Source organism: Plecotus auritus, assembly GCF_963455305.1.
Source record: "Plecotus auritus genome assembly, chromosome: 7".
In the NCBI taxonomy this organism is placed as follows: Eukaryota; Metazoa; Chordata; class Mammalia; order Chiroptera; family Vespertilionidae; genus Plecotus; species Plecotus auritus.
This window is the reverse complement of record NC_137774.1, coordinates 40,654,185-40,681,443: the sequence shown is the minus strand read 5'-3', so window position 1 is coordinate 40,681,443 and position 27,259 is coordinate 40,654,185. Positions and strand designations below refer to the sequence as shown.

At 55.4% G+C, this 27,259-nt stretch overlaps 1 protein-coding gene across 3 annotated transcripts; it reads left to right on the top strand.

Moving 5' to 3' along the window:
* Positions 1–27,259, top strand: CAMKK1 (calcium/calmodulin dependent protein kinase kinase 1). Of its 3 annotated transcripts, XM_080678614.1 has the most exons (17): positions 37–135; positions 2,029–2,210; positions 7,798–8,199; positions 9,053–9,100; positions 9,781–9,834; positions 10,205–10,256; positions 10,534–10,667; positions 11,004–11,040; positions 11,854–11,875; positions 13,306–13,394; positions 16,463–16,662; positions 18,752–18,805; positions 19,514–19,587; positions 21,119–21,206; positions 21,376–21,504; positions 22,128–22,231; positions 25,281–27,259. In XM_080678614.1, the coding sequence occupies exons 3-17, from the start codon at positions 7,840–7,842 to the stop codon at positions 25,351–25,353; spliced, it is 1,518 nt and encodes a 505-aa protein (XP_080534740.1). In that variant the 5' UTR covers positions 37–135; positions 2,029–2,210; positions 7,798–7,839; the 3' UTR covers positions 25,354–27,259. The 3 variants fall into 3 exon arrangements, with proteins under 3 accessions (XP_080534742.1, XP_080534740.1, XP_080534741.1); XM_080678616.1 differs by lacking the exon at positions 2,029–2,210 and having other exon boundaries at positions 1–135; XM_080678615.1 differs by lacking the exons at positions 37–135; positions 2,029–2,210 and adding an exon at positions 7,442–7,622.

Genomic DNA, 27,259 nt, shown 5'->3' with positions numbered 1-27,259 from the left:
CGCTGCCTGGAGCCGCGGCGCCGGCGGTCTGAGCTGGGCGATCCCGGCCCCGGCGTGGCGGGCAGGGTGGGGCGCGCGCCGCGGGAGCGAGCCTGGCCTCCCCCCGGGCCGCGGAGACTGTCGCCCGGCGTGGAGGTAGGGGTCTGCCGGGAGGGGACCTGGATCGGGGAGCGGGAGGGGACGAACGGGAGCCTGCACGGGAGAGGGGGGTCTGCGAGGCCGAGTCTACGAGGGCAGCCGGGACCTCTACCATGCGGGGTCCTCCCGCTTATATCTGTGGGGCCGGTCGGGTCTACGCGGTGTCTCTCAGAACCTGCTTCTGTTGCGCTGGCAGCGGGACCGCATCTACGCGGGCGCCCCTCCATCTGCGTCCTCTCCCCAGCTCAGGTCTGCGGACTGCGTGCACACCCGGCGTACCACCCACCGCCGCCCCAGTTCCTGGTGGGAGACCGTGTCTATGCGGGGTGGGCGCGGACGGGTGCACCCACGTGTGGATCTGCGCGGAGCGCTCCTCCCACACGGCCCTCCCCTGACTCTTCGTTCAAGAGCTGGGGGGTGGGGGACGGGGGCTGAATGGGACGGTTGGGGAGTGTGGCCTTAGCTGCGCAGTCCTCCCCGGGCTAGGGCGGGGTGGAAGGGGATGGAGCAGGGCGGTGCTGGTGGGCGCTGCGGCTTCTGGGGGCCAGACGGGTACAGAACCGGTGGCTCGGAGGGCGTACACGTGCGCGGGGACCTGTGTGTGGTGTTTGGAGGCGGGTGTGCGTGTGTCACGTGGACACGAGTGTGCCTCTGTGTGTGTGGGGGGGTGTGCATTACAGGGGTAAGTGGTGTGTGAGGGCTGGTTACAGGGACGTTGGCATCCCCCTCTCCGGAGAGGGTGGAGAGGGTGTGTGTGTCCTGAGGGTACAGGGGTGTGTAGAGAAAGTTATGTCCCAGGTCCCAAGACTGCACCTCGGTGCGTGCATAGGGGGTTGTCTATCTGCCGAGTGGGCCGAGGCGAGTGCAGCAGGAGCACACAGCTTGTGTCCTTGAGGATCCCAGGGAAAATGCACTGGCTTCCCCCACAGCCCGCACTCCTTCATTCAGCACATAAGATTGTGCACCCACTGTGTGCCAGGCCGTGTCCTAGGTCCACAGACTCTAGTGACACCTACCTCCTCCTTGATCTCTCACCCTCAGTCCCACAGCAGCCATAGGTATCATTTTGAAGCTCATTGGACTGAGTCATTCCCCTGCTCAGAATCCTCCTCTGGCCTTTGAGGCCCTTCTGGTTTCTGTCTTCCCCCCTCTCCCCCTCCTGCAAGCCAGTCCCTGAGTCCCAGCCAGGAAATGGCTCTCTGTCATGGACAATGTGAACTTCCATCCTCGCCCCCTCTGAAATCCTTACTCAGTGTTCATGAAAGAGCTTAAGTGCCACCTCTGCCAGGAAGCCATCCTGAGGCCAGGCACCGTGAATGACAGGGCTTTCTCACCTAGGTGTAACTGATCGCTGTCAGGCCCCTCTCACATGTGGAACACCCCCCTGCAGCCCCATTGGCCTCCTTGCTGTTCCTCAGACAGTGAGCTCTGTTCCACTTCACAGCCTGTGTAGTTGCTGTTCCTCTGCCTGAAATGCCCATCCAAGATGTCCACACTGCTTGTTCCCTTACTTCAGATCCTGCTCAAATAGTGCATCAGAAAGGCCTTTCATGACCACACTGCATAAATACACGCCCAGCCCCTCACTCGATTTCCCTTGCGTGGTTGTACTTTTCTCCATAGCAGGTACCACTTGATGTGTCATCTGTTAATTACAGGCTTTCTTGTTTGTTTCTTCTTGCCCCCAGTAGAAATGAAACTGCATGGAAGCAGGGCCTTGATCTTTTTGGTTCACTGCTTTATTTCCCAGCACGTGTAGCAGGTGCTCAGTAGTATTGGTTGCATGAATAAATGGCTCTGGATTTGCATCCAGGAGTCTGTGTCCCTGGCTGCTCCCCAGCCTCTGAGCCCCCAGTCTGAGGGTAGGTCTCCTGCCCTTCTGTCTTCCAGATTCCAAGTTCCTGGTCTGGGAGAACGGTGACCATCTACCTATATAAAAGGCTAATATGCTAAGTGGCCTTCCCTCTGTCCGGGTAATGACGCCACATAGCAACGCCCGGCTTCCTCTCCCTAGCGACAACTAGCCTCCTTGCAGCTCTTCAGCCCAGGAACACGACTTGCTTTATAACCAGGTGCAAACACTTTACACTTTAACCAAATATCTGTGAAGTGTTTTCCCGTGCCTCCTCTCATTTGATCCTCACAGAACTCCTGGAGTAGGTAGATAGGAGACTAGGTGGAATCCTATTTTCTTTTCATTAGCTGGAAAATGGAGATTTAGAAAGCTTAGAAACTTGACCCGACTGAAAAGAAGTAAGAAATGGTGGACCTTGAAAATGACTTCAGGTTTTCTCACTGCGCAGAATATAGTCAAACACTGCTACAGTTAAACATTTTACCCTTTGTTCTCCCTGCGTGATCTACAATATTAATCTGTTTCGTGCTGATATTTACTGCTGTGTTGCAGACAATTACCTGAAAGAGAAGTTGGGGTGCTTCACTGGGCTGGAAAAAGTTTAGCCAAATCAGAAAGCAGGTCTAATTAAGCAAGTTCTATATCTGTAAAAGGCTAAGTTGACTCGCGCATGTGTGACATATATAAAACTCTTGCTGGCACCAATTGCATGCATGTGTTTCCATCTGTCATTGTCAATCGTGAATTTGGTTGACACATAGAGGAAGGGTGAATGGCAATATTAAAATATTTCTTTAATTCATTTCCTTTCAATGTGCACGAATTTGTGCACTGGGCCACTAGTATTTGCATAATAGAAATGTTCCCTCTAATAACTGGTGTGGAGGATGGGATGGGGTTCGCTCAGGATGTGAACCTAGAATGGGGAGACCTGTGTGGCCGAAGCAGTTGGGAAAGAAAGTGGAGGCTGGCTCTGGGCTTTTAGAGAGTATCAACTTGGTGACCTCCCCCAGCAGTGGGGAGATCTGGAAGGGAGGACTCCCAGAGGAGATGTCCGAGTTGTCCTCCAGCAACAAAGGAGCGGGAGGTGTGCTCCTGGCAGAAGGCACAGCTTGTTCAAAGGCCTGGCAGCAGAGCCCAGTCTGCCGTTCAGGAAGCTGGGAGTAGTGTGGTGCAGCCAGAGTGGAGAGTAAATGGGGGTGGGGAGAGCAAGGCTGGGCGAAAGGAAGAAGATGGGTGATGAGGAAGGCTCCTAGGTTCCTGGCCTGGGAGAAGTGAGAGGATGATGGTGCCATCACTGTGATGGGAACAGAGGAGAAAGGGCAGACTTGGGGGACATGCTGAGTTAAATCGGGGCCCTGTTGAGTCTGAGCCGCCCAGGAACTTGGAGGGGAGGAGACAGCTGGTTGAGAAGAGCCGGACTGGAGGAGGTGCACTGGTAAAGGGTGAGGTCTGGACACCATCAGCCAAGTGCACTGAGGCTGCGCTGAGGGTTGCTGTGCAGAATCGGGCAGAGCCCACCTGGGTGCTTGGGGCCTTCCCGGGGATGGTGGAAGGGGGTGTCCTCGCAGCAGGCATCCTCAAGCATGACTTGGCAGCAGATGACGCCCGGGCCTCCCTCAAGGGTAATGAGTCATCCCAGGCAGAGGCGGGGAACGGGAGCCGCCAAGGGCACCCATTGCTTGGGCCATCCAAACACTTGTCAGGAGCATAAACACAGCTCGGACGGACGATGTCAGGGCCATGTTCTGTGTCTGGCCCGGATGGCTAGACCGCCTCCTCACAACTTTCCTGTCTGGCTAGCCCTCTGCCAGTCAAGGCCCTGTGCTCTCTGTCTGGATCGTAGCTGGTCCCCTGCTCAACCTGGCCCTGGCGTTCACAGCAGCCTTCCAGGACTCAGTCTGAGGCCTAACTGTTCCTGAAGTCGTCCCAGCCAGCGCTGCTTAACAGTGATGAGGGCAGGAGCTGCCTGCTCTGTCCTGCTCTGGGCCTTCTCTCAGGGGCCCGGGCGGATGGGACTCATCCTAAGGAAAAGGTTTGGCCAAGCAGGATCTGGAGCCAGAGTCTGCATCCCTTGGGAATAGCCAGACACCTGGGGGGTGGGGGACATTTCCTGATGGGGGCAATGGGCCAGGCCTTCCCAGAGCTAGGGGACAGATAAGGGGTTATACTATGTACATCAAGGCTCTTGCTTGGTGGCTTCCTGACAACAACACATCCCAGTCCCACATTGCCCGGGCACAAACTGCTTCATTTTCCAGTCTCATCCATGTCCTTTTATAGCTGTGGGAATCGGCAGGATGGTAGCCATCCATCTGATTCACATATGAGGAAACTGAGGCTCTAACACACTCAGAGACTTAAGACAGCACAGCCCCAGCCTGTGAGGACAGGACTGGGGTAGCTTTTCCCAGTGCGTGAAGGCCTGAGCCTGACCATTCTCAGCTGCAGGCCTAGGCTGGACCCCGGGAGGCTCCGCATGCCCAGAGGAGTCCTTGCTCTGTCCTGGGCCTGGGTCCCAGCCACTCTTGTTTGTCTATTTGCCCATGTGGTCCCTAGTTATCTGCCGAATCAGTTGCTACAAAGCATCTATCAGGACCTAAGGTTGGGGCAGGCCTGGAAAGACCCCTTAGGGGAGCCCCCAGAGAGACCTGGGGCCTGCCCAAGACACACAGCCCAGCCCAGCAGGCAGCCTCAGGATGGTGATCAGGTGATGGTGTGGGAAGTTCAAACTTGACCTGTGTTCAGGTTCCCATGGCCCCCACAGTGCACGTGGTCACACGTACACACCCATATAGACCGCACTGATAGATTTCTGTCTCCACGCAAATGTGTGCCTACGTGTGGGTCCCCACCCCACATACACACAGACACATGCTGTCACCCCAGGCCCACAGCCCTGCTTGTACACATTGTCTCACGTGTGGACACATGCTCTCACATGCATAGTCTGGGGCGCCAGGCCCTGTCGCCTGGACACGAGGCAGGAACCTGGGGCCTCCCGGGCCTCCTCCTGCACAGACATGCTTAGTCACCTGAATTTGATCCAGGCGGGAGGGAGGGTGGAGGGCCTGACGTCAGCCCTCACAGCCGCCTTGTGCCGCCCGCGCATCCATCTGGGCGACAGCGTGTGCCAGGCAATCACAACAGCAGCAGCACAACAACTCACTTTTACGGGGCTTCCTTCGTGGCAGGCCCCGTTCTGAGCCCGGCATGGGCGTTCACTCCTTTACTCCTCACAACCACCGGCTCAGGGAGCGGAGACTGCTAGTCCCCCCATTCTGCAGATGAGGAAAACCCAGGCGCATGGGGCAGTCACCTGCCCATGGGCTTGCAGCCAGGAAGGTGCAAAGCCTAAACCAGGTACAGGCCCCAGGCTGAAGCAAGAAGGCTCTGCCCTGACTTGCTGTGTGACCCCAGGGCCATCCCTGCCCCTTGCTTGGCCTCTTTCCGTCTCTGAGAAAAGGGAAAGGGAGATAACGCAGGATGGCCTCTGGCTGGGGTAACAGCCTCACTCAGGAAAATCATGCAAATTTTATGGGCGAGGGCCACCTTTACTCTCTGTGGGTGGGGGCTCTGTCCCATGGTGCCTGCCCTGGTCCAGAGGGCAGGAGCTCCTGACACTGATTCATTCCCTACTGTGGGCTGGGGCCTTAGGCTTGTTGGGGTCCCTTCTCTGAGGCTGTTTTCCCATCTAATGGGGATAGAGCTGTCATGATCACTATGGCAACCATTCATTCATTCAACAAATACTTACCAAGCTCCTATTCTGTGCCGGGCACTGCTGCCGACACCCATGATTTTATGGACACAAGGCAGACAAGAGCCTTAACGTATGGAGTTTGTATTCTGGTGGGAGAAAAGGGGCCTGCAGAGTGAGGGGGACAGGCAGCAGGTCCCAGGGTGGGCCACCAACCGGGAGGAGGGGGATGGGTGGGCCAGGCTTGGAGGGCTCCCTTCAACTTTGGCTTCTTCCTTCCTGTAAGGGGCCTGGTTCCCAAAGCCTCCCTGATACTTTAACCCCATTCACTGCCCCCTTCACTTCCTCCAGGGGAGTGAAACGTTCCGACTACTCACTCATTCCTTCTCAGCTCTTCCAGTGAGCCTCTCTGATGCTCCAGCTCTTCTCCTTTCTCATCTCCTCCAGGGAAACCTGGGCCTCTAGCCTCACCAACACCCTCGTGCCCTCCTCCCCCTCTCCCCCCACAACAAGCTCACTCCTCCAGGTGCAGCCTCCTCTCTGCCTGTTACCAGTCTGATTCCCTTCCCCCTTCCTTTCTGCATGTCAACCGCAGCTCCGCCACTTCCAGGCTTCCACTCATCCCACACTGTGTGCCAGGCACAGGGGTCTGGAATGCCCCCTTACCCATGATCCTTTTCCAAGCCTTGCTGTGTCCCTAGGGAATCTGGGAAGGGAAGGTCTGCATCCCTGGTACAGATGGGGAAAATGAGGCTCTGAGTCAGGAAGGAGCCTGCCCACAGCCCCACAGGAGCTTGGCAAGTGGGCCTGGAAGCCAGCCCGGTCTCCTCTGTGGCCAGTGGACTCCAGTGAGCTCTGCCTCCTTGACAGCTGTCAAAGCAAGGTGACGGGAGAATGAGGGGGTGAAACAGAGACCCGTGTTCTCCAAGTTGCTATACTGGGTCGGAGGAAGTTACCACCAGACAGGAAGGGCAGAGGGTCAGGGGTCACTCACTTCCTATTCTTGAGAAGATGCCTCATTTGGCCCAGGAAAGGGGTGGGGCATCGAGCTGGGGTGGGGCCATTGCTTGGCCTGAGGAGGAAATGAGCCCCAGCCTGAGTGTCTGCGTTCAGCTTGGGGTCCAGCTTCAGGCCAGGGCTGTTGTCAAAGGTAAGGGCTAGGGCTGGAGGTTGGAGGTTGATTCGGGGTTCAGGTTCTTGGCCTCTGGCCTGGTTTGGTGCTCAGACTGCACTAGGGCCAGGGATGGTGTAAGGCCAGGCCAGGGGGAGCATCTCAGCCTGAACAGATGGCATACATTGTGGCCATACAAATAAACTGGAAAAATAAGGAAGGCCGTTGTAGTACAGTGAAGTCTCTTGACAGCCACCAAAGCAGCAGCCCCTCCCCTGATGGACCCTGTCCTGGCTGCAGGCTCTGCTGGGCCAGAGAAGGGAGTATGGGAGACTTGCCCTGTGGCCCTGGAGAGGCCTCCCTGCAGGAAACTGAGAGGCTGGAGCCCCAGGGAAATCTTCCTGGAAGCAGTGAGAGGGGTAGGGGGAAGGGGCTCGAATATCAAAGAGGCCTCCCCAGAGGAGGTGAGTGGGCCTGGAGCATCAGGGAGGCCTCTGCGTTACCAGCGCCCAGCTCAGCTTCCAGGCAGCAGCCTTGGAAAGCTCTACTGTCTACTGTCGAGGGGTGAGGCTGGTGAGTCACTGGGCTGTCTGCTGGTTGCTGGCCTCAACTGACCCTGTACTCTGTTTCTCCCAAGGCTGCTGGGCCTCCAGTGTTCCGCCTGTGTCTGTCTGTTCTGACTCCAGATCATCAGATTCTCCCTGCTTCCCTGTGAAGCCAGCAAGGCAGACATGAATATGCCTGTTTTACGGATGGGAATACTGAGGCCTAGAGGGCTGATGTGCAGCAGAGCCAGATGAGTTCCTGGAAATCCTCCAGTTAGTAGGGACAGGTCCAAGTTTGGCTACTGGCAACCCAGGCAGAGGGAATGGGCAAGGCAAAGGCATGGAGGTGGGACTCATAGGGTTGTGGCTACAATGGAAGAAAGGCCTAGAAATCTGACCTCCTTGCTCCATGGCCAGAATTGAAGCCTTTTCTGCCCTCATTTCTCAGGTTCCCAATAAGGCTGCACGGAGGACCCCCTTGACCGTGGCAATGGAGGGGGGCCCAGCGGTCTGCTGCCAGGATCCTCGGGCAGAGTTGGTGGAGCGAGTGGCAGCCATCGATGTGGCCCACTTGGAGGAGGCAGATGGTGGCCCCGGGCCTGCCAGGAACGGTGTGGAACCCCCACCACGGGCCAGAGCTGCCTCCATGATCCCCGGCAGTGCTTCAGGACTCCCCCTACCCCGACCCAGCCTCTCCACTAGGAAGCTGTCTCTGCAGGAGCGGCCAGCAGGAAGCTGCCTGGAGGCCCAGGCTGGGCCTTACACCACAGGGCCTGCCAGCCACATCTCCCCACGGGCCTGGCGGAGGCCCACCATCGAGTCCCACCACGTGGCCATCTCGGATGCAGAGGTTGGTGGGGCAGAGCTAGGGGGTGCTCATGAGCTTTTCGGCAGTCCTCCGTGAAGACCCTTTCTATTCCTATCCCTGTGGTAGCTTTTGGTTTGCATACCCTCAGAGTTAAAGAGCTCACTACCTCACAATAAGGCCTCTTCCCACCCAGGGAAGCTCCAACTGACCCAACCTCTGCATCCTATACATCCCACTATTCCCAGCCCCCCCAGTCCAGGCTTTGGAAGTAAACCCGCCTTTGTCCCCCAAGAAGTCCTCTTAGAGATTTGAGGACAGACACAGTGTCCTCCCACCCCAAGACTTACCCAGCTTGAACCCCACCTTGAATCCTGCCTCCTCGAGTCTACTCTGACTCAGAAGCTGCCAGCATGCTGCCAGCCTCTGGGCTCCCCCTGGCTCTGTCCTTGCCACTTAGGTCTGAACGTGAACCTGAGTACGGAGCAATCTATATCCTTCAGAGGCTGAGCCTTTTATGCCTGAGCGAGGGCTCCGGTCTCTTGTCCCTCTTCTCATCCTTGTTCGTGCAATCTAGACCTCACATTCAGCGCCTCTGGAAATGCTTGCTCATGGCTTTCTTACAGACTTGGGTCTCCCAGACCTCAGCTGCCAGGCAGGAATCAGTGCATTTTTCCTTAGCCATGGCTCCCCATTCATGAGGCTTCTTGTCACTGTCGGTGGTATTGTCACCACCAAGTTTCCTTCATCCCAACTTGAAAGGTTGCTGAAAACCTCTGGGTCTGGGAGTAAGGTTGTCTGGGGCCAGGATTGATCCCTGAACAGGATCCCGAGGTGAGAACAATGCTGCCTCTTGATCAAGCTTTACCTGATGCTTCTTCTCCCCCCAATCCCCCAGGACTGTGTGCAGTTGAACCAGTACAAGCTGCAGAGTGAGATTGGCAAGGTAGGACTGGGGCTGGCCAGGATCAGTGGGAATTTAGTTCGGGATTTTGCGAAGGCAAGCTGTCAGGATGCTCTGCTCGGTGCAGTCCCTTCTCCTGGGAATGTGAGGCAGAGACAGGAAGGCCCAGGCCTGGGAGTGAGGAAAATTTTGTCTCTTGTAGGAAATGACTGGTGTGGGTGGGGCAGATGGGAGATGAGTCCTGATTCCTGACTCCCCAGAGTTGTGTTTGTTGTTGTTTTTTAAAAAAATATGTTTTTATTGATTTTTTTAGAAAGAGAGGGAGAGAGAGAAAAAAAACATTGATTGGCTACCTCCTGCATGCCCCCTACCAGGGATTGAGCCTGTAACCTGGGCATATGCTCTGACCGGGAATCAAACTGGCGACCTCTCGGTACATGAGATGATGCTCAACCAACTGAGCCACACTGGCCAGGGCTCCCCCAGAGCTTTGATGGAAGACTGGGAGGGACTGGGGGAGGCATGGAGTGGCATTGAGCCAGGCAGGGGCAGTTACCAAGGCATAGGATCCCCCTCTCTGTCTGAAATTCAAGCCCGTTGGTGGCGGGAGTGGAGATGGGATGCGGGAGGAGGGGGCCAGCGCTGTTCAGGCTCCCCTTAGCCTGAACTAGCCCTGGGGGAGGGTGTCTGCCCAGGCGGCGCTGACCTGTGCCTATTTGCAGGGTGCCTACGGTGTGGTGAGGCTGGCCTATAACGAAAGTGAAGACAGGCACTATGTGAGTCTAGGGACAGGAGGGAGGTGTTGCCTAAGCCCGGCCCTAGGAACCTGGGGGGTGGACAGTAGCTGTGCCGGAGGACCACACTGTCTCTGAAGGGAGTGAACTCCCTGTCCCTAGGGGCATGCAAAGGAAGTGACCTTCTTGACCCTGGTAATATGCATTCAGAGGCTGATGCCTCTGCGGGGAGAGCTCCAGAAAGGAATTTTGGAGAAGAGGGGTAAGGTCTAGACTCAGATGTGGCCACCTCCTCACCCGGCTTAACCACTCCCAGCCACACCCTCAGTGGCATGGCAGGTGCCACATGTGACCAGCCTGGACTGCCCCCTGGTGGCTGCACACAGTGACATGCCTGCCCCTCCCTCCTTAGGCAATGAAAGTTCTTTCCAAAAAGAAGTTACTGAAGCAGTATGGCTTTCCACGTATGTATCTTATTGGGTCCTGTGCTTGGGGGCCCCTAGCCGGGGCGGGGGGGGGGCAGGGGGTGACAGAGGAGGAGGAGACTCAGTCCCTAGCTAGTTTTTGGTAGGACTGGGAGTGGAGGGGGGACAGCATGAGCAAAGGCCTGGTGGCAGGCATGTGCTTGGTGGTTTGGCGACAAGACCATAGTCTTGCAAGTTTTTGCTTGAGGCTGGTTGCGGGGCCACAGTGAGGCCCAGACTCCTGCAGCAGGGGCTTGCCTCCTCTTCCTGGCCACAGGTCGCCCTCCCCCGAGAGGGTCCCAGGCTGCCCAGGGAGGACCAGCCAAGCAGCTGCTGCCCCTGGAACGGGTGTACCAGGAGATCGCCATCCTGAAGAAGCTGGACCACGTGAATGTGGTGAAGCTGATCGAGGTAGGAGGTGGTGGTGAACGGGTGGGTACCTGTGCCGAGTCCTGTACAGCGCAGACCCAGGGATCCTGCCGAGAGACAGAAGTGGCTGAGGCCTCCAAGCACACAGCCAGACTTGGGACAGGGACTGCAGGGAGGCTTCAGGGGTCAGTTCAGGCTGGTCTGGGATGTTCTCGAGGTCTCACCGAGGGTGAGCGTCAGTGATTCCTGAGGTCTCATCTGTCGGTGGATAGCTGCAAAGTATACTGGGGGCGCTGGAGCTGGGGAGGACAAGGAGGCTTGGCACTTCCACCCCATGCCTCCTCAAGCCCTACCCCCATGTCTGCTCCCTCTGACCAGGTCCTGGATGACCCAGCTGAGGACAATCTCTATTTGGGTGAGTGACCCAACTCATTCCCAAAGCAGCTTACCTGGGGTCGGTCCAAGGGCTCCTCAGGGAGAAAATGGCCTTCAGGGGGCCAGGGAGGAAATGCACACTCTCCGGCCCTGGATCCCCTTGCCCAGCCCTGCTGAACCAGGCTCAGAATATCCAGTTAGAGTCCAACAGACATTTCCAAGTCCCCACTCTGCTGGTCAGAGAGACAATGGGTCAAGTAGACACAAGAGGCAGGCTCCCTGATGTGGGTTCCCAGACCCTGTCTAATAGCTCTGTGCCTCAGTTTCCTCACCTGTAAAATGGGGGTAATAATGGTATCTACCTCATAGGGTTGATGTGAGGAGTGAATGAGTAATTACATGCAAGAGGACATACTCGCCATTAATGCTAATGTTGTTAAATTAAGTTCCTGGTGCCTGGTTCATGGTTGGGCTCTAGAGGCCACAGGAAAAGGGGCAGAAGGAATGAACACTGGCTTACAAATGAGAGGCCCAGGCTTTAATCTCCACTCCCTCTCCTACCAGCCTATCTGTTATGACCTTTATGAACATTTCTGCCCCTTCTGAGCCTCAGTTACCCCACCCTTGCCCCGTAAAAGGGGTCCATGCTGTATCAGATGAGGCAGGTCCATAGTAGACCCCACTCTTACCCATTTACCTCCTCTGATACCATGGGACCCCTGTCCTGTCCCTCCCTCAAGTATGCCTGGTTGCCTGCCCCCTCTCCCACCCTCCAGAACAGGGAGGGGCCTTGGCATCACTTGCTCTGCCGGCCTGGCTGCAGCTTACCTTCTTCTCTTTTCTTTTCTTTCAGTGTTTGACCTCCTGAGAAAGGGGTGAGTTCCCCATTCCAATCAGGCAGGTCAAGTCTCACCCAGGCCTTCCTTTCCCTTCCTGTGTCCCTAGTCCTAGGGTCAGCTGCTCTGGGAGAAGGCAGAGGCCCAGGCCCTGCTTTGGGAAGCCCTGGGCTGAGGGGCGGGGGCAGGGGGGGGGGCGATGAGAGACCAAGAGGTCAGTGAGGCCAGAATAGTCAGGGAGGCCTCTGGAAGAGGGGTGGGTTTTGAACCAGGCCTGGAAGAACAGGAAGAAGATTTTGATGGAAGAGGAGTAGAATGGAGTGTTTCTCAAGCAAAAGTGTAGAGAAGGGACTCAACTCTTACCTCTCTTACCTATATTCAAATTGCAAACAGTTCCTTCGGCTTGATAAGTGTGTGAGTTGGGTGGGTGGGACTCCATTCACTCCCATTTACAAGAGGGGAAGCTGAGGTTCAGAGCGGGTAAGTGGCTTGCCCAGCATCACACAGCAAGTCACTGATGAAACCCAGGGATCTAACTCATGTCTGCCTTATTTGGCCTCAGGATATTTGCAAAGCAGCAGCCATGGAATAGTGGCCATGGGCCTGGGTGGACTGGAAGCCCTAATTCCTGAGGCCTTGAATCCAGGCTATAACTTTTCGCTCTGCTGGGGGACTCCTAAAGACCTATTTGGGGAGGAGACAGGCAGTGGTGTCCCTTTAAGACTCGGGGGCTTTCAAATGTGTGTGTTTTTGTAATTTATTGATTTGAGAGAGAGACATCGATTTGTCGTTCCACTTATTTATGCATTCATTGGTTGATTCTTGTATGTGCCCTGCCCGGGGATCAAACCTGCCACCTTGGTGTATCGGGACAGCACTCTAACCAACTGAGCTGCTCGCCCAGGGCCTTTCAAATGTTTTTGACCTCCATTCAAAGGGAGAAATATGTTTCACATTGCCATTTATATCTGTAACTGAAACCAAAGTTTTACAAAACAGCGCCTATCCTTATTACACATGATATACTCGGATATATTCTCTTCCTTAGGAAAAAGGCAGTGTCAGGGTTCAGCTTGGGGTAGTCACCCACTAAATTGATTTCATTACTCTGTATTGTTGGGTCTAGACCTACAGTTTGAAAAAGATTGCTCTATATGGCATCTTTACAACTGTTTGATTATAGATAATACAGTACTTAGAAGAAGGAATATTGCCAATCAGAAATTAAGATAAAGCTAATTTGAAATTACAGTGATCATGAAGGGATATTTGTGTCCGTGTATTTTTAAATTTTTATCACATATGGGAGGAAAAAGCTAATATCTTAGGTTCTGGGGACCCATTTGAGGATAGAGGGCTCCTGGGAGGTCTCAAGTGGCCTGAAGGTCACCGCCCCTGTTCCCCTTCACCTGCTGTCTGTCTCTACTCAACCTGATTCAGCTCAACACCCCTCGCCCCGCCCTCCACAGGCCGGTCATGGAGGTGCCCTGCGACAAGCCCTTCCCGGAGGAACAAGCTCGCCTCTACCTGAGGGACATCATCCTGGGCCTTGAGTACTGTGAGTGAGGGGCAGCCTGCCTGCTGCCCAGGACTGGGGACAGGGGACAGGGGACAGGGGACAGGGGTGGGAGACACCGGAGGGGGCGGAGCCCAGGCTGAGAAGGCTCTGAGCAGGTGTTGTCAGTCAGTGCTGATCTGCCAATCAGCTTCAGTTGGGGGTGGGGCCCTGGACCTGGGGGCGGGGCCTAAACCTCCTTAAAGGCTAGAGGGGTGGCGCCAGACTTCATGTGGCTTGCGCCAGGTCCTTCCTGATGCCTGGTCATCATCAAGTCATTCTGCGCCGTGGGTGTTCTGTCTGCATCTCTCCCCTGCTGAGTTCTTAGCCACGCTCAGCCTCTCTGCAGGGCCTCAAGAGGTGTGGGAAGGAAGAGATGTACGTCCAGCCGCTCCGAGCCTGTCTGTCATGGAGCCTGTGGGTGGTGGTAGTGTGGGTTTATTGTGAGGGGCCCTAAGGGACAAGAGCTCAGGAAGGAGGATGTTATCTTAGCCTCTATCTCCAAGTCCCTTTATTCCTATTTATTCACTCACTTATGAGTACCTACTGAGTGATAGCTGGGGGCAGGGAGTTGACAAAGACCTTGAGATGTGAACTCAGGGATCTCATGGCCTAGTTACAGGAACAGGAATCTAAGCAGGCAGCTGATATAGTGCAGTGCCTGCCAAAGCTGGGGAGGCACGGGGGCTGTCAGAGCACTGAGGGCCAAGGGAGGCTTCCTGGAGGATGCCACTTGGGACCAGGGTCCTGAAGATGAATAGGAGTTCGTTGGCCAGGCTTGCGGGATGGGTGGGAGAAATACAGCAGGCAGAGAGAACTGGGTGGGCAGAGGCACAGAGGGGGTGGATGTGGACTCTGAGAATGGGAGGAAGTTCAGTCTGGTTAAGGCATGAGGGCTGAGAATGCCTCCACAGAGGACGTTCATGACTTCATTCTGTCGTGTTGTAACTTGGAGGCTTTGAGTAGCAGAGAGGTGTGATAGGGTTACACCTTAGAAAGCTCTGTCCAGCACCTGTGTGGTGGCTGGCTAAAGGGTGAGAGGCGGCCAGCTGGTTAGGGATGAGGCTGTTTCCACAGCCAAGTGACAGATGGTGAGTCCTGGATTAGGGCTGTGGCAGTGGGGAGGAGACACGAAGGAGGTGGGGTGGCCAGCACCAGTCCTGGAGAGGGCCCCCAGACACCTGGGCTTCTGGCCTGGTTTGGGGAGCAGGAGTGGGGCCTGTCTCTCTAAGATCTTAGCTTGGTTTGTCAGGAGCATATTCTTGCCCTGGGGGAACAGTGTGAGGGCCCAGCAGAGGTGACAGGAACCAGGACTGTCTTTATTGCATTTGGGCCCACTCTAATGCCCCCAGATTAATATTCTCTTCATACATATGGGGAAACTGAGGCACCGAGAGAGGAAGGCTTTGCAGAAAGTCCCTAGCAAGGGTCTTGAGGTATAGGCAGGGGGCATTTTTACTCTGGGTGTGGTCATTGATGGGTGCAGCAGCTTGGCCTCCATCCCTTTCCTATCCTGGACTTTCTTCTCAGTTGAGGATCTATCTTCCACCTCTTTTCCCCCCAACAACCCCCCCAAAACAAACAAACAAAAAAACAAGCTAATCCCATCTGACTTTTGGGCAAAGCCTCATCAATACCCAGCTAATCAAGGTGAAGGGCTTCCTGGGTGGACGAGTGAGCACCAGGGGCTGGACAGGCAGGTGAACGGAGCCTTGGGGTGCTGAGGACTGCCTCGTGATTCTGGTCCCTTGAAGGCAGACTTGAGGCAGCCCAGGAAGGCTCTGGTGGGAGCATCCAGCCTGGTGCTTATAGATGGAGCACATTCGGTGATGCAGCTATGAGAGCAGCTGGATCTGGAATAGATCTTAGAGTTGGGTCCATGGGACTTGCTGATGAGTTGGCTGTGGGGTCTGAGAGAGCGACCTCTGTTAACAGCAATGGGTAATACACTGTTAACGGAAAGGAAAAGACTAGAGGCGACCAGCTGGCCGCCTCTCACCCTTGGCCCTGTTTTGTTTGGTGGTGATGGTGGTGGGGATTCCTGACAGAGAAATGGAGTTCTGGATTAGACATCTTCTTGAGAAAGATTGAGATGTCTACTGGATATCCATGTGGACAGAGAGCCTGGCGTTCAGGGGGGAGGCCAGGGTTTGAGAGAAGAATTTGAGACACTTTCCATGGTCAAATACACAGCCTCTTGAGACGGATAGGTATGTGTCACATCCCTGTGCTCATCTGGTACCATCACTGTAGGACCATTGGTTTTGTTGTTGTTATAGTCCCTTGGCTCCTAGCCTTCCTCCCCTCCTCCGCTCCCCTCTCCTGTTTCCCTTTCCATTTTTCCTCCTTTCCAACATCCTGGGTCTGTCTGTCCGGGAAAAAGTGTTTGCTGAGGAGGGAGCCTACAGTGCATGGCAGTGGGGCGGGGTCAGTGCCTTCTCCCAGCCTGAGCTGCCTGTCTCTTCCCAGCAGTGCTGTGCCCAAGAAGCAGGATGAGTTCCCAGCCCACTAGCGAAGGCTGACTCTTACCCAGCCATGTGCACTCCTGCAGGCCCAAGGCCTGGGATGCCCCCTTCCCTGGATCTCCTTCAGCCCAGAGTCCATAGGGCTCAGGCAGTGCCTCTGCAGGATGCCCTGCAATCCCACCCCGAGTCCAAGGAGGGAGCATCTCTGACCGTCTGGGTGGGGGATGGGACTGGGAAAGACTGATAGGCTTTGGGCCTGCAGACAGTACCCATGTCATCTCTGGGAGAGCCAGAGATGGCCCATGAACTCCCCTCCCCCAGTTTCCTCTGACCTGCCTTGATTGCCATGGAGAGAGCACTGGACTTGGAGTCCCAAGGCCCCTAAGAGTCCAGTCCTGGGTCTGTACTGCCTGACTTGGCCTCAATGCATTCCCTGCAGAGCAGAGCAGAGGGCCCTGGAGTCCTCTTCTGGGGTCCTCCTGAGAGAAGTGTGTGTGGGCGCCTTCTCAGCTGGCTTGAGACAGGCTTCCCCGGCCGGGCGGCGGGTTGTGGGCCACGGGCCTGGGCCGCGGGCCCGGCCGGCACTCCAGCTGCCTCTCTCTGCAGTGCACTGCCAGAAGATCGTCCACAGGGACATCAAGCCATCCAACCTGCTCCTGGGGGACGACGGGCATGTGAAGATCGCTGACTTCGGCGTCAGCAACCAGTTTGAGGGGAACGACGCCCAGCTGTCCAGCACGGCCGGCACCCCGGCGTTCATGGCCCCCGAGGCCATCTCCGATACCGGCCAGAGCTTCAGTGGGAAGGTGGCTCCCAGGGCCTGGGCTGGGTTGGGGTTCAGGTGAAGGGGTGGGGTAGCTTGCAGTGAGGCCTCATTTCCAAGCTGAGGATGCCAGGGTCCTGTATCTCGGGGAGAACACCGAACGCAGTCCCTTCCTTCATAAATACCTCTTCATAAATACCTCTTCCTAGAGTCCGACTTTGGCCTCCTCTCATGTTCCAGCAAAATGTCCCCAAGGTGCCTCTGCCAGCTGCTCTGTGCTGAGTTCTGGACGGGGCTGTGGAGCAGACAGAGCCCAGACAGCCCAGCTCTCTGCCCTTCTGGAGGTGGCAGGGTTTGAACTAGGCTTTGAAGAATGGGGAGGATTTGAGGAGGAGGTGAGGCCCAGAGAACATGGGGACACAGGCTTGGGGCACGGTGGGGCTTGGGCAGTGCTAAGGCCTGGAAGTTCAGGTTTTCTCCTGAGTGAGAGACAGTGGCAAAGCTTTCTGAGCTGGGGCTGCAGTTCCTTGTGTCCCCCGCACATGCCCGTTATCACTGTGGAATGCTGGCTGCCCCCCGCCCCCCCCCCCCCACATCCTGCCAAGGAGGCTTTTGGATGCCTGTGTGGGATGTGGGTGTGGAGCTCAAGAGAGAGGTCAGGGGTGTAGATAGAGATTCTTCTTTAATTTTTAATTTTCAATTTTTTAAAAATATGTTTTTATTGATTTGTTTTACAGAGAGAGGAAGGGAGAGGGAGAGGAGATAGGAACAAGATAGGAACATCAATCAGCTGCCTCCTGCGTGCCCCCAACTGGGGATCGAGCCCGCAACCCGGGCATGTGCCCTGACTGGGAATCAAACCAGCAACCTCTTGGCATGGATGACGCTCAATCCACTGAGCCATGCCAGCTGGGCTAATTTTCAATTTTGATATAATTCCAAATATACTGAAAAAAGTTACAAGAATAATACCAAATATACATATATATATATATATATATATGTATGTAATTTACATATATATATATATGTAATTTTTTACTCAGATTCACCAATTACTGACATTTTGCCCTATATGCCTTTTCACCACTCTCCCTATAGTTATGTGTAAGCGTATGACATTCTTCTGAACCACTGGAGAGTTAAGTTGGAGACGTCTTCCTCCTTTATCATTAAATACCTCAGCAAATATTTTTTTAAGAACAAGGACATTCTCTTATGTAACCTCAGTACAGTGATCAAATTAGGAAATGTATCACTGATGAAAGATTGCTATCTAATCAGCCTTGTTCAGATTTCACCACTTGTCCTGATACCGTCCTCAGAGCCCTGTCTTGTTCTGGTTCAGGACCGGATCCAGAGCCCATCACATAATCCACTTGTCACATCTCTGGTGTCCTTACATCTGGAAGAGCTTGGCTTCTCTCTCTTCCCTGACCTTGACATTTTGAAGAGAACAGGCCTGTTACTTTGTAGAATGATGTCAGTTTGCGTTTGTTTGTGTTCCTGGATTGGATTCAGATGAGGCATCTGTAGCGAGAATATGTAGGTAGAGATTTGAGAATATACTCCCATACGAGATAAAGCAGATACCAGGAGAGGAGGTGAGGTTCCAGAAAGGGAAACAGAGAGCACATGCTAGAACCAGAGCGTGGGGGGCCTGAGGGGAGTTATGAACTAGGCCTCGGCGTGGGCAGGGCTGTTTCTGGGGTCCGAAAGAAGGTATATGGTGGCTTCTCCAGTGGATCACTAGGACGAAGGATGATGAGCTGGTTTAGCACGTGTAAGTTCAGTACACCATCGTTTCCGGCCGCATCTGTGTGATGGGTACAGCAAATGTGACCTATAGGTAAAAGAGGTTTGCACCTGTTGAGTTGAAAATGTATCTAGTTTGGGCCTGTTCCAAAGAAACTGGGAATCCCTGAAGGGCAGGGGCCCTGTTCTGGTCACCCCGTGTCCCAGTGCTCAGCACAGAGTCGGGCATGGAGCCAGGGCCTGGGAGTGTCTGCTGAGTGAATACATGACTGAGGAAGGAGGTTCCCTGCACACCCTCTCCCACAGCCCCCTGGAACTGGTAGGCAAGGGGTGTTGGTCCATTTGGGGGGGACTGATGGGAGCTGTTTTCTTTCTAGGCCTTGGATGTGTGGGCCACTGGGGTCACGCTGTACTGCTTTGTCTATGGGAAGGTGAGTGCTGGGTGGGCCGGCGCCATGGGCTGGGCCCAGCTGAACCAGGATGGCTGACAGGAGCAGGCCCTTCCTCTGAGTTCTAAAGTGACGTGACATTTGAAAGAGGCCACTTGCCTCAGAGAAGACGGTGGGAAAAGAGGCTTTTTCTGTTTTTCTCTTATTCCCTTGGGAGGGGATTCATGTGAAGGCGTCCTGGGACGGCAGACATCCCGAAGGCAGGTACGGATGGTGGAGTCGCCACCGCTCCAGCCGAGTGCTCTGTGTCCTGTCCCTTGATGCCATTCATTTACACACATTCACTCAGTCAGTCATTCAACCAATCGGTTTTGACTCCTGCTCTGGGCCAGGCTGGGCCTTGGGGACACCCGACACTGACTTGGCCGAGATCCCTGTCCCCAGGTGCTCCCCCTCCAGTTACCACACTGAGGTGCAGGAGGGAACCTCAGTGAGCATGTTCCCAGATCCCAGGCCTGGGAGTGGAGGCCGCCCTGCAGGCTCTGTAATGCCGGTGGGTACACCCTGCCTCAGGGTCTCCTCAATGACTGATTTGGTCAGTCAGTGTTTGTTGAGCACCTGCTGTGTGCCAGGCCCTGGACAAGTAGACGAGGTTCCTCCCGACTAATGGGGTCCTAGAGAGATAGGGCCGGTCTCCAGCACGAGTTAAGGCTCTGGGCCTACATCCTTCGTCTGCTTCTTCACCCGCAGTGCCCGTTCATCGATGACTACATCCTGGCCCTACACAGGAAGATCAAGAACGAGGACGTGGTGTTTCCTGAGGAGTGAGTAGTCCGCCACAGGGGCTCCTGCCCACCCCCAGGGAAGTGGGTCTTTAGCAGAGCTTTTGCCCTTCGAAGGCCCCACCCCCGCCTGCAGATCTGGAGGTGGGGGTGCTGTTCCTGGGAGAACCCTGAGCAGATAGAGGAGGGACTGGCTCAGGGCCTCTGAGACATCTAGTTGGATGGGTCTCTGTGCAGATGGAGCTCTGAGGCTGGGAGTGGGGCAGGGTGACCATGTCACACATTCACACTGCTCCTTCACAGAAGGCCTCCAGGTGGGCCAGGGCACCACCCCCAATCAGACCCTGGACCCATGGGGAACCTCCACCGCCCCCCACAGGTGGACAGGGGTTTCAGATGCCAATGTGCTGCCCCGTTTCACAGATGGAAAAGTGGAGTCCTGAGGGAAAGTTATCAGTGGGCCTGGGATTTGAAGCCAGTCCCTCCTCTCTCCCTCCCTATGTGACTGAGGTTTCTGAGCCCAGAGGGACTGTATAGAGAGGCCGCCCCGCTCATCCACGGTTCTTCCGATAATGACGTTGGCTACCAAGGCTCCGCAGTCTTCAGGGCACTTCTGCCATCTGCCCAAAGTGCCCAAGGCAGGTCACAAGCCAACCTAGGGTTTTCCTCAGTGACCTCTGCTCTCCCGTGTCCACTGCCTGTCTGGTCCCCAAGCCCTCAAAAGTCCACCTCTTATCATCTGTTGGCTGCATTGCCACCTGGGTGCCTGCCTAGGTCTCCCTGCTGTCAGCCTCCATCCAGTCCAGTCACCACAGTCAGGCCAGGTTGACCCTGATAAAGCACAATAAATCTCACCATATCTTCAGCTTTTTGCAAGGCTTCCCAAAGCTCACAAGAAGAGGCCACGCCCTGGCCCTAGCATTTCAGGATGTCTGGGTCCTGCCACCACACAGCCTCCTTGCCCTGCAGCACCAGGCAGCTGGATTCCCACCCTTCCCTGCCATTGCCTGTCTCCTGGGCCTCTGCTCCTGCAGCACCCCTGCCAGGCCAGCATTCTCCCAGCCAGGATTCAGTACCTAGGACAGCAGAGGGCACCAGGGCCAGCAGTCCCAAGAGTGGCTTCCCTCTCTGCAGGCTTGTAGGGATGGGCTCCCCAAGAATGGTAGCAAAGAAGCCCAGAGTTTGGGCAGAGATGGTCCTGGTCCCCCGTCCCCTGAGTCCCTCCTCCCTGCCCTCACTCTGCTGCGCAGCCATGTGCTAACCCGCTCACCTCTCTGGGCCTCAGTCTCCTCTATCATGTGAGAATCTTTCCTGCCACCTCCCAGGTGGAGGTGGGGCTAAGATGGTGAGTGGCAGTAAAGGTGTCCTGGTGTCCTATAAAGTGACTCTTTTCACATTATTCCAGGGGCATCCCTGGGGGTGCCCCCCTGCTGTCTGAGCAATGAGGGTTGGGTGTGTCTCTGCCCTGGGGTGCTAATCAGGGAACCCCTGAAGCAGGATGGGGAGGGAGAGGTGGGAAGGATAGGATCCTCATCAGCCATCTCCCCCTCATCTCCTTCCTTCCTCTCTTTAGGCCAAAGGTCAGTGAGGAGCTCAAGGACCTGATCCTGAAGATGCTAGACAAGAATCCCGAAAGGAGAATTGGGGTGCCAGACATCAAGGTGGGGGAGCCATAGGCCTCAGTTTCTCCTGTGGAGAGCCCTACCCCAGGCCTTGTGGGTTGGTGGGCATTGGGCTCCCTCAAGGCTATTGTTGGCATGCCCACGGGCCTTTGCTCACTGGGTGTCTGTGCGTGTGTCCCTGACCCTCCCTGCCCTCCCGACTTCGCAGTTGCACCCGTGGGTGACCAAGAATGGGGAGGAGCCCCTTCCCTCAGAGGAGGAGCACTGCAGCGTGGTGGAGGTGACCGAGGAGGAGGTGAAGAACTCAGTCAAGCTCATCCCCAGCTGGACCACAGTGGTAAGAGGGTGAGGGGCAGAAGGCTCCTTGTCCTGGGAGGAGGGCGTGGCCATCGCCTGAGACTAGCTCTCTGCTGGGCCCTGTGGGGGTTTAGAAGGACGCCTGGTGGGCCAGCCCGATGCTAGGCCAGAGGCCACTGTTCTGCTGGCTTTCCTGGAACTGTCCTTGTTGTAGGAGGAGGGACAGAGTCCGAGAGCCAGGGTGCAGCAGTCTCTCCTGGCATGTCCCTCAGGCCGCTGCACAGCTTCCTCTGCGCTGTCCGGCACTAGCACTCCTCACTCCATCTTCCCGCCTCAGCTCGAAGGCATTTCCCATGCCCTCAGGATAAAGCCCCACTTTCAGCTTGGCATCCCAGGCCCCTCAAGGTATTCTTCTGGCCTCTGAGCCCCCCAGGCACCAGTTGCACCGGGTTCCTGCCAATTCCCGGAATTCACCCTCAACCATCATCCTCCATGCCCTTATCCTTCCCTCTGCTGGAATACTCTTCCTTTCTCTGCCCACTGAAAGGGAGCCTCAGCACGGCCCACTAGCTGCTGCCCCCCAGGGAGTCCGCGCAGAGGCTGCCAGTGGGTCTGGTGGTTGGGAGCCTGTGTCCCTCATGCTGACTGACGTGCCCTCCCTAGATCCTGGTTAAGTCTATGCTGAGAAAGCGTTCCTTTGGGAACCCCTTTGAGCCCCAAGCACGGAAGGAAGAGCGATCCATGTCTGTTCCAGGAAACTTACTGTTGTAAGTACCGGTGGGCTGAGACCTGCAGGGCACTCCCTGGGGTGGGGCGGGATGGGGGCACATCCTCCCACTCTCACTGTCACTGGGCTGTGCAGGCTGAGCTCAAACCAAAATGTGGGGTTTGAGTCCGAGTTTGTTGTCTCACAAAACTGAAGAATGGATTCGCAGGCAAACGTGGTTAGTGGAAGCAAAGTTTATTGAGAGAAGCCAGTGCTGGAAAACGTACAGCTGGGGTTCCAAAAGCAGGCCAGTGTCCAGAGCTTCCACTCCATGTAGCAGTGAGGTTTAGTTCAGCATCCAAGCTGATTAAAGTCTATTAGTCCCATGTGTAGAGTCCCAGGTGGCTTATGCCACAGGAGCCAGGAACCTAGCACGTTGGAGAACAAGAGAGAGAAGTGCACGCTCTTTTGTATAATGCTTGCTAGCTTCTGATTGGCTCTTTCAAAGACTTCTGCCTTAGTAATATTCTTGGGATTAGTTGTACGCCTTGCTGCATTGTGATTGGTTATTTGCAAGCTGCCTGTCTTAGTAATATCTATACATGTCTCCCACATGTGCCCTTCTTTCCCACCCAGCTGGGCTGTCTTCGTAACTCTGCCTGGCTGGGTTCCCCGGTTCTGCTTCCCCCTCCCTGTCCTGGTCCTGGTCCTGGTCCCTGTCTACCTAGCTTCCCTCTGTCTCCTCAGAGGGAGACTCAGCTGGACCTCGGAGACGCCCTGTTTGCACCTCTTTCCTCAGCCCATGGTAGAGTTTGCAGCAAGGCCTCATGTCTGCTTCTCATAGAAGGGTGGCTCAGCTGTGGAGGGAGAGCGCTCCTGCCGACTTCCCGGCATGGGGCAGTGCTGGCTGCTTTCCTGAGTGGCCCATGCTATCTCCAGCCATTGCTGAGGCCGTGTGCCTGGTCAGCGCTCTGGAAACGCTTGTTCAGCAAGTGAGCATGGACAGGCCAGCTGCCCGGGCCAAGGAAGAGGAACCCTCCTTTGCTGAAGGCTCCCTCCTGTGAACCAGGCATGTGCAGTCACCACCTGCTAGAAGTCAGAAAAGCAGTTCCTCAAAACTCTGAGAGCCTGGTCTTCAGCTTGTCCATCTTCTTCCACTAAAATGAAATAAAAGTCAGTTGGGGATGCCAACAAGGAGTTTGCGCACAGACCTGCAGACAGAAAGCCAGGCGAGGGTTCTGGGCCCGCATTTGGCTTTGGGACATGGGTGCCTCCCTCTGGCCTGGGAAGGGAGCTGCAGGGAGGAGGAACTGTGTCTCCAGCCTGCTGTGTGGGGAAGGCGTGTTCCCCAGAGAGGGAGTCAGACACAGTCCAGGTACCTCGGCCTCTCAGGAAGGAGTCTGTTCACTTGTGCTGTCTAGGGGCCCAGACAAGGACTCTTTGTGAGGCCGCCCTCTCATGAGTGGGCCCTTTAGAAGTGCCGGGTCCCCTCATCATGGACAAGCTGGTGTCTGCTCCCTGCCAGAGGTTGCTTGCCCTCAAGGATGTCCATATACCAACCTCTTTTCCTCCTCTTGACAAACTTTCTGGTCAGTGAGGAGTGAGGGGTAGAGTCTGGGAGAGGCCTCGATATCACTGAATTTCCCATTCCTTTGTCTCTTAAGTAAGTTGGCCAGGGCTGGGAAGGGGCTTCCCTGGCTCCTCTAGGTCTGCAGGCCTCGGGGATGGAATTGGGCTTAGTGCAGGGGATCACATACTTAGCATCCAATGCAGCCACTTCTGAGGGTGAGAGAGGAAGCTATTACTAACTATGCCAGGACTACATGCATAGTCAAAGCCATGTCTGCAAACCTGGACATTTGGTCACCCTAGCTCAGTGCCTGTGACTCAGCGACCCCTAGTGGTGGGACAGGCCAGTCACAGGCTAAAGCAGTGGTTGGCAAACTCCTTAGTCAACAGAGCCAAATATCAACAGTACAACGAATGAAATTTCTTTTGAGGGCCAAATTTTTTAAACTTAAACTTCTTCTAACGCCACTTCTTCAAAATAGACTCGCCCAGGCCGTGGTATTTTGTGAAAGAGCCACACTCAAGGGGCCAAAGAGCCGCATGTGGCTCGCGAGCCGCAGTTTGCCAACCACTGGGCTAAAGACATCCTGTACCCACCTAGTCTATGCCTGGCACAGGGCTGGACTGCAAGTGAGGAAGGGAATCATTGTCCTTTTATAGACATGTTAATGGGGAGACAGGCCAGTCCCAGGCCAGTTCCCTTTGTTAAGTATTGGGCCTAATACTTTACAGCTATAAAATTCTATAATTCTGTGACTCAAGTTTAATTTTGAAAAGCAGGTTTCACATCATAATAGAGTCCCAAATTTGTCCTTGATTGTCTCTGTTTTGCATGCTTTGGGATAATTGTTGAAGCACTACAGTCAAGTTAAATGGGATTGATCCTTTTTTAAGATATCAAACCAGTTCATTGGTCATTTAAAAAAAAAGGTCTTAGAGGGGAAATCAGATACTGGAACCTGTTGAACGTGTGACATCATCCCAAGATTGACGGGTTACTCTACCTGTGCACAAGACAAAGAAAATGTAAAACCAAAGCCCCTCTATTCAGGACTGTGGGGGCTGATCTAGGCCAACATGGAAGGCCTGTGAGGGCACAGGGAGGTCAGCCTAGTCCCGTGGTCGGCAAACTGCGGCTCGCGAGCCACATGTGGCTCTTTGGCCCCTTGAGTGTGGCTCTTCCACAAAATACCACGGCCTGGGCGAGTCTATTTTGAAGAAGTGGCGTTAGAAGAAGTTTAAGTTTAAAAAATTTGGCTCTCAATAGAAATTTCAATCATTGTACTGTTGATATTTGGCTCTGTTGATTAATGAGTTTGCCGACCACTGGCCCAGTCAGATCGTGTGAGGCTCCAGACTTCATCTCTGGGCAGTAGGGAGCCATGGAGTGTTATAAGCCAAGATTTGGGGTAGGGAGACCAGCAAGGGGCCACGCTGCAGGAAGGTGAGCTTGGGATGCCTGTGAGTGTGCGGGAGAGTGTCCTTTCTGAGTGTATGTTCTGACCCCTGAGGTCCCTTTGCCCCTTGGATCCCCTGAACAGGAAAAACGGGTGTGGTGAAGGCATCAAGAGCCCGGAGCTCCCTGGTGTCCAAGAAGATGAGGCTGCGTCCTGAGCCCCTGCATGCGCCCAGGGCCACCCAGCAGCACGCTCATCCTGCGCCTCCAAAGGCCCCTGCACTCATGCCGACAGCCGCCCCTGCGGGCAGGGGGCTGGGGACTGTGGACCCTCTCCTGGCTCCCCTCCCCCCGTCATGCTGCATGACCTCTGCGCGTGTCCAAGACAGGATTGGAATGTGTGTCACCTGGGGTTTGGTGGGCAGGGCTCCCTCGAGCCTTTCTCCTAGTCTTGGCTCTCCCCATGGAACCCATGGCTCGTCGGCAAGGCCCAGAGGCAGGAGGCAAGAAACCAAGATGGCAGGAGGAGGCCTGGCTTACCACCACTGCGGAGACCTCCTGCTGGGGCTGGGCAGGCCGGGCTCAGCTGCCACGCACATGGAGGGGTGTACCCTGCCACTGCGGGGGGATGCTGCCAGAGCTCGAGTCTGCTGAGAACACTGGTATGGAGTCTCTGAATCCTTGATGGGTGTTCCAGGGCCTCACTGGGGCAGGGAGAATTGGAGAATTCCGATTCTCGTTTTGTTGTCTTTTGCTTTTGTTTTTAACATGGGGGCAAGGGGATACAAAGACCTGCTTGGGAACAGCAAATGACCTCTCCAAAGCTTTGGGCGGTTCCTAGTGCACCCCACCCTTATGTGCAGCCAGGTGAGCTGAACTGACCTTGCTGGATTGTGTTTCACACCCAGCACTAGCCAGAGAAAGGGCTGAATTAAACTCTGAGCAGAGACCTGAGCCAGGAACACCACGTCTTCCCTGCCCGCATCACTCCCTCTGTGGCTCCTCAGAGCCATAGCTGCAGAAGAGACACCAGGGGCCAACATGGCCTGAGAGCCCTGGACTCACAGGGCCGTGGCCTTGCAGATGCTGAAGTAACTGGAACCCAATCTCCAATCCTGGAACCGGCTTCCCCATCTGGGCCCAGAAGCTGTCCTCACATTCCTACGATGAAGGACAAACTGCCCACGGTGAAGGCCACCCTAGAGTGGGGCCTTGGTGGGGCGTGCATGCTGGCAGGCGGCCATGGAGAGGCAGGCCTTCCGCCACTGCCTCACCCCGGGACAGTCGCCATCCAGCCTGCCCCGAGCTGGAGGGCTGGAGTGTGTGTGTGTTGTCTTGGCCAGGCTGGGGCAGATATACTGGTATCTGTGGGACTACTTGATGGCTTGGTGTGCGCTAACCAAATGCTCAAGAGATTGACCTCCAAAGGAAAGCAAAGCAGGACTCAGATACCTCCCCTGAAAACATGGGCCAAACAAGGGGTGACAGTGGCCGGCATGGGTTTCATCTCACAAGAGGACTTGTGCCGAGAAGGAAAGGGAGGCTGGGCCCGAGGAGGGTCCCCTGCACATCTCCGTGCCTGTGGGTGTCTGTCGCGCCTCCGCACACGCATGTGCGTGCCCATCTGCTGCACAGCACACTCGCATGTCTTGCACTGGCACATGCCTCTGTAATATAGTTTCTATGTCTGTTTAAGACTATGAGCAGCATGTGGCCCGTTGTCACTGGGTCCACGTTCCTCCCTGGCTCCCCCCACAGGCATTGTAACCAGGGCTTAAGGAAACAGTTCGTTACTGTTTTTAAGAACACTTTCATAGAGTTCATGGGAGGCCGGTCACCGACCCGCACGCTTTTTTTGAGCATCTCTGCGCTGGGGCCTGGCGGGTGGGGTCTCAAGGGGCGACGTCCATCGGACTTGCCCTCGCAGAGCTCCAAGGTGAGCCTGGCTTCGTTGGCCAGGTCACAGCCTGGATGGCGTGCTGACCCCACCGCCGTGGGTTTGGGTTGGCATCATTTTTGAATGTAGCACAAGTGATGAATAAACTCCATAAGAGTGTTTTAAAAATTAACTTCTCAGGAAGTGAGTTAAAAACAATAAAAGCCCTTTCTTGCGTTAAAACAACA